Source organism: Temnothorax curvispinosus, unplaced genomic scaffold, assembly GCF_003070985.1.
Source record: "Temnothorax curvispinosus isolate PA1 unplaced genomic scaffold, ASM307098v1 QBEX01001326.1, whole genome shotgun sequence".
NCBI classification, from domain to species: domain Eukaryota; kingdom Metazoa; phylum Arthropoda; class Insecta; order Hymenoptera; family Formicidae; genus Temnothorax; species Temnothorax curvispinosus.
This window is the reverse complement of record NW_020211106.1, coordinates 380262-392761: the sequence shown is the minus strand read 5'-3', so window position 1 is coordinate 392761 and position 12500 is coordinate 380262. Positions and strand designations below refer to the sequence as shown.

General features: G+C 32.1%; 2 protein-coding genes across 6 annotated transcripts in view; one reads left to right on the top strand and one right to left on the bottom strand.

Annotated features, from left to right (window-relative positions):
* LOC112462579 (protein henna) overlaps nucleotides 1-1415 on the top strand; it is an 8246-nt gene extending 6831 nt beyond the window's left edge. For both annotated transcript variants that reach the window (XM_025028449.1, XM_025028457.1), the window contains 2 exons: nucleotides 1-102; nucleotides 1153-1415. The exon at nucleotides 1-102 is cut by the window's left edge and continues 128 nt beyond it. In XM_025028449.1, coding sequence (XP_024884217.1) covers nucleotides 1-102; nucleotides 1153-1315 — 265 coding nt within the window. In that variant the 3' untranslated portion in view covers nucleotides 1316-1415. The remainder of the gene's footprint in view (nucleotides 103-1152) is intronic.
* A 1495-nt stretch (nucleotides 1416-2910) lies between these two features.
* Nucleotides 2911-11810, bottom strand: LOC112462557 (circadian locomoter output cycles protein kaput). 4 transcript variants are annotated; one of them, XM_025028431.1, is made up of 12 exons: nucleotides 11579-11810; nucleotides 8756-8879; nucleotides 8524-8672; nucleotides 8259-8350; nucleotides 7944-8148; nucleotides 7774-7869; nucleotides 6601-6676; nucleotides 6289-6527; nucleotides 5987-6222; nucleotides 4807-5244; nucleotides 4281-4454; nucleotides 2911-4042 (listed from the first exon to the last, which is right to left on the bottom strand). In XM_025028431.1, the coding sequence occupies exons 2-12, from the start codon at nucleotides 8791-8793 to the stop codon at nucleotides 3638-3640; spliced, it is 2148 nt and encodes a 715-aa protein (XP_024884199.1). In that variant the 5' UTR covers nucleotides 8794-8879; nucleotides 11579-11810; the 3' UTR covers nucleotides 2911-3637. The 4 variants fall into 4 exon arrangements, with proteins under 4 accessions (XP_024884199.1, XP_024884186.1, XP_024884190.1 ...); XM_025028418.1 differs by lacking the exon at nucleotides 11579-11810 and adding an exon at nucleotides 10123-11119; XM_025028422.1 differs by lacking the exon at nucleotides 11579-11810 and adding an exon at nucleotides 10690-11119.
* Between the last annotated feature and the right edge of the window lie 690 nt (nucleotides 11811-12500).

Genomic DNA, 12500 nt, shown 5'->3' with positions numbered 1-12500 from the left:
TTTCGACCCACCGAAGACTGCATTGCAAAAATACCCGATAACGGAATATCAACCCGTATACTATGTTGCCGAGAACTTCGAGGATGCAAAAGAAAAAATGACGTGAGTACAGGAACAATAAATAAATGTGTCGAATAGATTTTCTCTTATCTATCTCGCCTCAGGTCAACACTTGTTTTCTTCACATTGTATACAATGTAGGCTATTTTTGGCGTAACTCTGATATAGCAAACAAAGTGTATCAAACTGTACTAGAACGTTTTTCGCGTGCTTGGTGATTTGTGATATAGCCGTTTTGACATTACCCAGTTGGTTGATACCATGCTATACTAATTGTAAGTAATACTAAGAAGCAGGATACCTGCATAGTACTTGTTGTTAAATGTTGCAAACATAACGCGCCAAATATAATACAAATATTCAATAAAAATTATTCGCCAGTGATGAAATAATTCGGTATAGTTAAACGGCCTGACTGGCAAGTTTTATTAAGTATATCACAACGACCGACGTTTCGACCACTATTTTGGGTCCTTTTCCAAGTTATTTTAACAATGATGGATCATTGTGCGTCAATCATATAAAATTCGTGGCAGGTCGGAAAAATACGACTAACTAATGCTAGTTTTTCGGCCTTCACATGAGACCGTCATATTTTTCCGACCTGCCACGAATTTTATATGATTGACGCACAATGATCCATCATTGTTAAAATAACTTGAAAAGGACCCAATATAGTGGTCGAAACGTCGTTGTGATATACTTAATAAAACTTGCCAGTCAGGCCGTTTAACTATACCGAATAATACAAATAAATGTAAGCAATGTATTTTACATATTTATTTCGTGTAAAATTTATCTTAGACTCGGTATTTTATTCACAGTTATCCTATAGAGTTTTGGGTTCGCGCATATAGAAAAGACCCAGTATGTTTTAGAGTAATGTTGAGGTACGTGTTTGGTATATATATCAAACAATCGCCAAAAATCGCCATTTATCGCAAAGTTGTAATCGTAATGCACTTCATGCAAGATATAATGCGTTTCTTGTTTGTTTAGAATTATCATGCAAATTTACAATTTGTGTAATAGTTCCAAATAAACGCGGAAGGGATAAGAACTAAGAAAAATAATCAATTCTTTTAATTTTAGGAAATTTGCTCAAAGCATACCAAGAAAATTCGGAGTCAGATATGATGCTTATACGCAGAGTATCAGCATTATTGACAGTAAACAACAAGTGGAAGCTCTTGTAAATAATGTGAATCAAGAAGTACAAATTTTGATGGATGCATTAAGAAAATTACATCATTAAAACTAATTTTATCCTATGTTATTCTTACATGACATGATATAAAATAATATCACAATGTATGTATATTCTTTAACAAAATATTATCGTACTATCACGTTGTAAAAATAAGTTTTTATTAAAGTAAATACGTATACATAAAAAAATATCATTTTATATATTAAGAAATTTTATTTTTGTAGTAATACTCTCAGAAATTTTTATTATTATGTAACTTTTATACATTAAAGAATAATTTTTGTAAAAAATAAAATTGAAACACTTTGCTGTTTTTCAATTTCAATATATTAAATAAATATTATACATCATATATTTACCTTTTTTTAAAAAAAGTAGCAAATTTATATAGTTTTAAAAAGTAAGAGAAAAAAATTATTGAACATTGGGAACAATAAAAATTTATAGATATTTCTTAAATTCCGAAAAATTAATTATCTAATGTACATTTATTTTAAATTCAATTGTATGTTATAAAATTGTCAACTATGTGAATAATTTCTGCTAAAAATTTTTTATACTATATTTAATCTATATTTTGCATTTTGCGTTCTACGCAGTCGTCTCAAGAATATATTGCCATCACATCAATTTAAATGGCACATCGCATGACATATCGTAGTTTGATCGATGTTAAGCTTTTTGTTCTATATTGACGATATTTTGATCGAGCAACAATTATGAAATGTTATAGCAATCTAACATACATTTATATTATTATAATGCATTACTCAGCATTAGATATGTAAGAAAATTCTAACATTATACTTATACATACCACAAAATATATATTACTTTTCTTGCCATTATATACATATACAAATATATGAATACACCCTGTTCCGGAAAATGTGGAGATTGGTCCCTTCTCCGTTGACTTTGATATGACACTTATTAAAAAAATAAATTCAATAAATATATACATATAAACGTGATGTATTCACTTTTGATCGTAGCTCTCTCATTTGTTGCTATAAAAATGCTTTACATTTTATAGAAATAAACAAATTATTCTTGAGAGCTTACCAAAATTTACATAAAAATTGTACATTTAATATAATATACTTTTACTTTCTTAACACTGTACGGACGCCGTGTTTTTGGAGCACTTACCCGGACACCCCAGGACTTTTAAGTCCAAAAGATTTTTGAAAGTGTTTTTATTACAAAAAATCTATAAAAATTTATGTATCATCTCTAAGGGTTTAAAAAAGTGATTTCTATATACTTACATAGACCGAAACTGTTGCAATTTTTTTTAAGAGTGCTGAAGCCATACTTGTTGGAATCATAAATGAAAAATCGACTTTGCCTTAAAAGGCCCACGGTGTCCGCGCAGTGTTAGTAATACGCTTCTCTTTATTCAATAAATCCGTAGATCTGTCAGTACACTCAATACTGTCAGATTTACTATCAGAATTTTCATTATTCGTTATTTTATACAATATACACAGACAATAACGCAGTAACCCTTAAATATTTAATCACTTTATCTTTTCCCAAAATAATTTTCTAATTTAAAAATCTTTTTTTTCCTACAAAGATATAAATTATATTCTCAATATAGAAGAAAGAGAAATAAAGCAAAACTTAAATTATTAATTGTATTAAAAAAATATCCATCGTACTATATCGTAATATGGAAAGCTTTCCAAAATTTAAATAAATGTTATATTCTAAGTAAAAGCTACATTATTCCTTATCAAAACTTATCTCTTTTAGAAATTATTTTACAATGCGTGTAATTAACTTTTATAAATTCTGATTTTATGTAATACATATTTTGCGTGGCACAATACTACTTTGCTTTACATTGCCTCGTATTATAGTTTTTAAGAGTTTCTTGAAAATAGAATTGTAAGATAGTCATTATATGGAAGTCCCTTATTCTCTAAAGATCGCTGAAGATCGCACGAGAGAAACATAGTTGAAATTATGAACAAATATACAACAATCGTAGAACAAGAAATAGTCAATATGTTAAAAATTGCACGCTATTGTAAAATGTTAAAAGTTTGTTACATTTTATGCAATATCTGCCGCTATCACACAAATGTTCTTATCATAACTTCTTAGAATATTTTTGTACACTTGAAACATACAACAATTTTTACAAAAATTGCAATGCTCTCTAAAAAAAAAACGGTAGGTCCACAATATATTTGTAAGTGTAACAATAGATATTGTAAGCCAATTTTTTCACAGCGATAAATAAATAACATAAACTTGGGAGAAAATTTCGAAAAATCTTAAGTTTTCGAAGATTAAAATTTCTTGCCTATTTAATGTTATAGATACAATTAATACATAAAAAGAGGAAAGTCTTTTCTAATTTTGCGAAGATCTTTGCTGTTGATTCGAAGACGCCTCCAAGTTACTGTACATCATCTCGGCTTGTTGTGGACAGATTTGGAAAGGCACGAGATCGGAATTGCTACCTTCCTGCGGTGGCCCCTGTTGTTGTTGTTGTTGTTGCAGTTGCGAATGCTGCTGTTGCTGTTGGGTTTGAATTATAGCGCCCACATTGCCATGCGTTGAGCCTGGCGACGAATTCACTTGTAAGGAATGCGAAAATAATTCCGTAGGCACTATAGGCACTGGCACAGTAATTGGTATGGGAAGTACGTTCACGCCTTGTACGCTATTGGATGTGGGCAATTGTACATTAGTATTATTAATATTACACCGGCTTGCTTGTTGACACGGGTTCGATGGATTATACGGTATACCAGTCTGAAATATAAATATCAATCAAAGAGCTTTCTTTATGTCTTTTTAAGCAGATAGTATTTCAGTGAACAACTATAATTTTAATATGTAATAAAAAATTTAAAAAGCAATATGTAAAAAACATATATAAACATAGATAAATAAATAGATGCACGTCTGAAACAAAAATAATCAGTTACCCGAAAATCAAAGAAGTTAGATACTATTGCACAATTTCTTATTTCTTAAAAAATATACAAACATTTAATAACGGCGTGAGAATTCCATATCGGGCGATAAACAATTGTTCTGAGACCCTTCTTAATTCTTCTTGCTGGTGAACAATCAGTTGTTGTAGCTCTTCATGTTTCCGTTGTAATTCGTCTTGTATTTGGTTCTGCGCAGGAGTCATTACTATACCTTGCTGATGTAACATCTGAAAATACCGAGAATACAACAAAAAAACATCTATATAACTATTCAGAAATATATACAATTAAACTATTTACAAGTATATAACGTTAAAATATTATAAATATAGATCAAATTTTGTTAAATTTATATGAATCATATAATTTTATTATATTAAAATTAAACAAATTAAAAAAATGCGTATGCATGGATTACGCGGATTAAAAATCTTTTTAGTTTATAAAAAAAATGAATTAAAACGCGATTGTGTAACGAAAGTTGCACCTTAAACACGATCAAAATAAAAAATTGTACGTTTTATATATAATTATACATGTGCAATTAATATTAATGTCACGAATAATTTATTTTCTTACCTCATGAGTGGGTACGGATGAAAGAATTGGAGCAGCAGGCGCTGCAAATCCCGTTGTGACGACCGATTGCAGATTAACTGTTGCATATTGCGCGGGATCCATAAAATTTATACACGATTGATCGAGCTGGTGTTGTTGCGGTTGCTGTTGCGGCTGTTGCTGTTGCTGCTGTGGCTGCTGCTGTTGCGTTTGTTGCTGTTGCCTACTGTCTACCGATGCTATTGGCTTTGACACCACGGAACTACTTGCAGAAGCTGCGTTCGATCTTGATCCATGTGTTATTTGTGAGTGAGGTGAACTTCGTAATGAAACGGATATTGAAGACGTATTGGAACCATCACCGCGATGTCGGAGATTGGAAGCGATTGTCATCGACTTCGACGTTCTCGATGATTTGTTTGACCATTGCGTTAATGGTGTTTGACAAGATGTCATTACCTGTGTGTGTAAAAATGTGAACCAAATATAAATATAATGCATACGCGCAAATGTAAATCGAGTTCAAATCATATAATAGTATAGTAAAGATTGTAGATATTGCGTACATACATAAAAAAAAGAATCCTCTCTTTCTTCCTTTTGTTTCTCTTTTTCTTCAAAATTTTGTTTTTTAATGTTTTTATTTTATATATTGTATTATTAACTATTATTTCTAATATTCTAAGTTAAATAATTATCAGTATATTTAACTGCATTGATTTGAAAATTTATAAAAGAGAAATAATCAATGTGAATAATAACATCTGCTTTATGTTCTATTTTATTTTATATTTTTTAGTAAATTTTAAAAATTACTTTTGTTTCTCTATTCCATTATTTAACTTTATCTGCTTTTCCTATGGCAAATATTTTATCCACAATATTCTTCAACACCAATAAAATGTGTAACAAAGATTACAATCGAACTATAAAATCAGTCACAAAATATTGACCAATATACATAAATTGATAAAAAATAAAAAAATAAAAATGTCTACAAATATCTATTAAAAATTTATTCGGCATAAGTTTTGTATAACTAAAATTTAAATTTAAAATTCTTTAATGACCATATAATCATTGTTTTAATTGTTTCAGTTTTGAAGTCTCCGTTCCTTGCATTTCATACGGATATATTTTGTCCGAATTAATATCACAATAGTTATAAAATTATATAATCGCGTTCCGTCTATCATCTTACTTGTTTTACAGGCAGTAAAATGTCTTGATTTTGCGTTTTATCGTAACCCCCCGATTCCGCGCGCATTTCCTTCATTACGTCGACGTAACTGACCACGTAATGCGTGCACACGATAAATTCAGGTTTCGAATTCCATTGATTGTAAGTGATGTAGAATCTGGTCTGCAGCCAAATCCATTGCTGGCCTTTCGTGAGGAATCTATAGTAGCAAGACGTCCCTTCGCCTTTCTGCATCACTAAAAAAGATGACGTAATTAATACTCAACTCTCGACCACTAGTCGATCGTTTTTTCAATACTCACATGATTCATGGCACGTAACTACATTGTCTAAATCGTCTACGTGATAGTAATCGTAACCAGAAGTGCCTAAAACTTCAAAAGGCAGATACCCAATAATAGGTGGAGCTCTGTGATCTAAAAATAGGAATTTCCATTCAAGACTATGGCGAGATGTGAACTCTGACTTCGTACTGTCCGTTACGGATAATTCTCGGATAAGCTGAGGAGTTTGCAAACGTCCCGTACCCACGAAGACCAATCTGCAAAAGTAAACGTGAATGAATTGCGATGCGATTGTATTTTTAAATTTTTGTATACAGTTAGGGAAAGTACTTGTTATCTGATCCGCTGGTATTACTAAGTTTCTGATTTGGCAATAGATTGTCAACATCGTTATCCATAGCAGAACCTGTAACAACACAATACTTTGATTATATTCGATTTTAAATATAAAGTTGTTTGATAAAGCTGGTTGTCTGATAAAACTGATTTTGAGAATATACAATTATTTGCAATAAAATATAAAATTGTTTGATAAAGTTAATTTTTAGTATAGGGTAACTCCGATGTATACGCCGCACCTAAGGAAAACTTAATTTATCGAGTACTATTTACTATATTTAAGGCAAATGAATTATACGAGTAAAAACTTTATACTGTCTACTACTATAAAAAAATTAGAAATATGAAACATTTATTCTTCGTATTTAACAAAAAAAACTTTTAGAGACCCTTGCATTTTTGCCATATATCCCAGAGGAGTGGGATAAATGATATTCATAGGTGAAATATACGCCTTACAAAAAATTACAAGTAATGTTTATAAATGAAGCAATAAAATGTCATAATATGTCATAAAATGTGTGTAAAATGTTTATTAAGTTATGTAAGAATGATAAACAAATTATAAAACTAAACAATTTTAAAAAGAAAATAAACGAGCAATAGATGCATTAAAGATTATTGTTATATGATCAAAAAAAAGAAGGAAAAAGAACACATAGGAGATTTCAATTTTTACAGAGTGTTTGTATTATGGCATAAATCCCGCACGCTACAAATGCCGTATATCCCAGGCAGGTGGGATATACATATCAAGCTAAACAAAGAATATAGGTACAACAGCTATGCACTTGCATTTTTGCTGTATTCCATCCTTTTAGTATATTCCTTTACATTTATGTATCATAAAATAACCATTAAACCTTTTACACTCTTTACAGTAATCATTTTATGTAGGTCGTAATATATGATCGCGCTACTTACTACATTGAAAAATCGATTCAACTTACGACGGTTTCGTTAATATTAACAGTAAAGAACTGAAATTACAACACAATACTAATATGGCATAAAGGCACATAACAGAATATAATTGCGAGCAAATACCTTCATTCCTTCTATTTTTCCTGACTTCTGCGGCGTACATTCCCGCGCGGCGTAAATACCGGAGTTACTCTATAGAATTACTTTGCAAATTGAAAAGTATCGAGATATTTTACTCACGAAAGTATCCAATAAACTGTACAAGTTCATAAATAGATTCTTCCCGAAAATCGAGTCCACCCCTTTTGATATGACACGTGAAAGTAATTTGGTCCTCTGTTAATATAGAAAATTATGTTTATTAGTAATCACAGAAATCTCTTAACTTTTATAATGACTAGAAAAAATACCTTTCTTCACACTGCGTCTGTCTCGTGTGCTCCCGGGATTCAGTAAGACATTATATAACTGCGGCTGGTCCTCTTGATATGTTATATCATAAATAGTTGTATTCTCCAATTCGTTCGGAAGATATCCAAGCAGAGACGTAACACTCTCGGAGACATAATAAATGTGTCCGTTTGAAGAAAAAACCATTATAAATCCGTCCAACGCCTATATTTAAATAAACATTTATATATTAAATATATTTACATTAAATAATACTACAGAGTTTACTATAATCTTACGTTTAATTTATTATAATCTGTAGTATGTAATTTTACCTCTAATATAAGGTGAGTAAATTCTTCGTTAGAAAGAAAAGATGGTTTCCAGTCTTCTTGAATCTCATGGACTCTCGACCTAACAGCTATCTCTGAAAAGAAACAATTACATACTGTAAAAATTACGTACTTTCAAAAAATGACATTTAAAAGCTTGTTAACTCTTTTACGTTTACTTAACAATTTTAATTAACAATTTTAATTATAATTATTTACAGAGATATTTCAGTTTTATACAGAGCACTGTGAAAAGTCTTGCACTTACCATTATGATTCTTTAAAAATAGAATTGTTGACTTCAGCACCGTGGATTTATCCATTTTCCGCGTATTGGCACTAACCATACTACCAAGCTCATTCACAAGCATGTTAAATTGATCTCTGCGTTTCTTTTCGCTGAGATTACGCGATTTTCTGAAAGACAAACATTTATACGCTTAATATTTATCGCGACAAACATTAAATAAGTTGCGTAAGAATTTTAAATAAGTTCCTACCGCTTTGTATCATCTTTATCATCGATGTCATCGTCCATGATGTTGCTGAAGACAAAACGTGTTCTTTAATTTAATATAATAATACTTCTTGAAAAGATGAAGATAATAATACAATGACTCGTTTCTGCAAAAAGAAAAAATTTATATATTCATAATGTGTATTCAATATTGATATATTTAAGGCTAATTTTATATTGTTGTCAAGCAATGTTATTTAAAGATGATGTTAATTGATTTTAAGTAACATAATACATTAGTCAAAAATTAAATTGATCTTCGATAATAACAGAATAATAATTCTATAAATATTATGAGAGCAATGTCTTATATTTTAATTTGTATTTTGACTATTTTGTAAGAAATTAACAAACATGTATTATAGTATTATAGAAGCATAAAATAATTAAAGCAAATATTAAATAATAAAATTATATATACGAAAAACATAACTATTTACTACGGTCTGGAAACATTTTTTATCGATTTAAATAAATGGTTCGTGCAGCTTGTATACATCTAAATTGTACTTTAAAAATAGTAAAATTTAAAATAAAATTTGCGCAATTAAAAAATAACTTTAAACAATTATTATTATTATGGTTAAATAATAACATAAATAACTTTTTAGTTCTACATAAATTTTGATTATCAATATAATAAATTCAAATAAATTATAACGTACATTAAAAATAAAATTCGTGAAATAATTTGATATAATAATTACATTAAAATGTCAATAACATTGTTTTAATTGTAAATAATTGCTTGATTTAAATTACATCAAGAATTATATAACTGCAGTGCAATAAAAATTAATTATATTTATTTATTAACCAAAAATTGCAATAATTTAACATAATATAATGTGCAAAAATAATAGTTGTAATATTTATATTGTATGATCACTTCCATTCTACTATTACAAGAAATAAAAATGATCAATCGAATAAATCAGTGCAATCCTTAATCAGCAATAATAGAATCAAGTAAAAACAGTGATTATCTGAAGACAAATTATCGATATATCTACCGTAGATAAATTTTTTACAAATTCAAATTATATTATATGTATATCTATAAAATATTATATCTATTAAATCTATAAAGATTTTCATAAACATTTTGAAAGCACATAATACTTGCAATATAAATAATTTGCTCATAATTATCTAGCAACTTATATAAGAATTGAATAAATATAAGTAATAAAATGATCAATTATCAATTTATAAATAATATATGCTTTTTTCAAATAAAAGATTATTTCTTACATAACTACAATAAATATATTGTGCTTTATGCAACAAATTTCCCTAGAATAAATAAATATATGTATTTAAAAAATATGTATTATTAAAAATATTTACTATGTTAATTGATGCAATATCTGTTTCGCAATATGCAAATGCTCTTGGATTAATGATGCTTATATCCTTTCGCACTTTTAAATAAACACATTTTTCCACAGAACAGCTTCGATTGCCGGTATGGTACGCGATAATTACGGCAGTCACTTACAGTCCATAAGAAAGAAATATTTAATAAAACTCGTCTAATAAAACTTCACTAATTTCCAAAATATTTCAGTCGGTAGATTGTCAGGATCGAGATGAATGCGAGTTCAGTCTATAACAACAATGAGTCCTCTAAGGAAGCGGTATTAAATTCTATAATCACAAAGTTTCAGCACTACAGCAGGACAGTTTATAACACGAGAGGATGACCGACATCAGTAACCAAATTAAAAATCCGCTTCATCGACTAACAATGAGAAAAAACGTCTGAAGCGTCTATCCATCAGCGAAGATTCAGGTGTCTCATTTCTTACGAGTTTCACCCACTTCGACTGACAGAAGGGATGCCCGCGCGAACAGCCCGCCCTGCACCAAATATACGCCGTGCGCTATTGCACACGTATGCGCACGTATACGCACGCGAATTCTCGCGAGGTCTCAAGTCGAGGAAGTACGTTGGACTTTTCGAGTCTTCCGCCAATCGTTCCTCGACGATGCCGTATTCGCTCGCACGGGATGACGCTCTTCGCCGATGGCACCGCCACATTTTTCAGGAAAAGCACTCCGCGGCGACCGTCCGCTCCGACGACGGTCGCTCCGATTTTCACAATGCCTCCGGAGTCAATTACACGATCGGAGTGATCAGACAGGACGCTGCAACGGACTGCCGACTGCCGACTGTAGCGCCTTGCATCGTCACACTTAGGTTCATTAGCCGCGCAGCCGAGCCTAATCGATCGTGAACGTAATCGCGAGTTTTTACCGCGATTCCGCGCGATGATTGCGAAAATCCATGCGGAACACACGGAGAGTAGGCCAAGTAGAAACAGACGAGTCAGACCTGCCAACCGCCTTGGCAAAAGTCCCCTTCGCTCCGTGAAACTGCGCGCTGATGATAATGATGCCGATGACGGTTCATTTAATGAGAGCTTATCATTTCTCAAATTTGCATAAATTACAGCTTCCCGACATCTCAAATTTGTCAAACTCGATGACTATATGAAGTAATATGGCGTATTAATATTTTTATTTCGTTAATTGGACTACGCTTTTGAAAATCAATGAGAGGTAAAAATCTAACAATTTCTGCCACAAATCTATTTTTTCAAAGAATTAAGTAAAATTTGTCTTTTTTAATAGAAAGATAATTGGTTCCAGAGAGATTTGAACTTTGACTCTTACGTTGAGAGTCGCAGCAATAATTATGCTACATCAGACACTTCTACTGACCGCCAGCGATAAAACAGATGCGAAATAAATGTTAGTTTCTTTTTTTTAAACTTATGAAATTTAAAGGATTCATACGTACAGACGCACGCACACACATTTTAACACGATTACTCGTCGCTCATGTAGCATCCAATTTTTCCATTTCGAAAGAGAATCTTTCAGCGCCTACAATTTCCCGTATTTCCGCTCCTCCGAATCTCATTGAAAATCAGATGACCCTACAATTTCCACTCTTACATATTTTTTTTCATTTCGACTAATGTAAGAGAAAATTCTGCCTGTATTGCCAATGTCACTGGACCGTGTCACTGATGTCGGCTTGGTCGACCAGCCTCAGAATGGATTTTCACGTAGCGAAAATGGCAGTCGAGCTATTTTCCCGACAGTGCGCAATCGCGGCTTTATCGCTTATTGCTATCGTGCTGATTCGCGGTGAATGTGCGCGGTATATTACGTCGCGGCGCACATTCGACTGGCCGCGATTGGCCGGCCGCCGCCGGTTGCCGTACATGCGTTTATTTCAAACGTTCGACCTGCACGCCTGCACATGCATCTCGCTGCAGCAGCATCGTTGAGCCCGGTTGAGCTAGCGTCCGTAATGCAATTCGCAACGGACGTGACATCTGATACCCCGTGAAATATCGTCGCCGCGAGTATAAATTCCACAATGTTTGCGGCCGGCGGCACACTGTTTCGCACAGAAATACTCTCTAAAAGAGATCGGCCGTCGCGATTTTTCATTGCCACGAAACAACGAGATTCTTTACGTTGAGATACGGAAGAGAAAGGAAGACGTGTAAAATGCCTCTGTGTGTGGTGTGTGTGTGTGTGTGTGTGTGTGTGTGTGTGTGTGTGTGTGTGTGTGTGTGTGTGTGTGTGTGTGTGTGTGTGTGTGTGTGTGTGTGTGTGTGTGTGTGTGTGTGTGTGTGTGTGTGTGTGTGTGTGTGTGTGTGGGTGTGTGTGTGTGTGTGTGTGTGTGTGTGTGTGTGTGTGTGTGTGTG

Coding starts and splice junctions, on each gene's coding strand:
- LOC112462557 (XM_025028431.1), bottom strand. CDS start 8,793: ATGGACGATGACATCGATGATAAAGATGATACAAAGCG. Junction 8,149..8,258: donor TTACTCACCTTATATTAGAG/GTAAAATTACAT, acceptor ATTTAAATATAG/GCGTTGGACGGATTTATAAT. Junction 5,245..5,986: donor TTTTACTGCCTGTAAAACAA/GTAAGATGATAG, acceptor TTACACACACAG/GTAATGACATCTTGTCAAAC.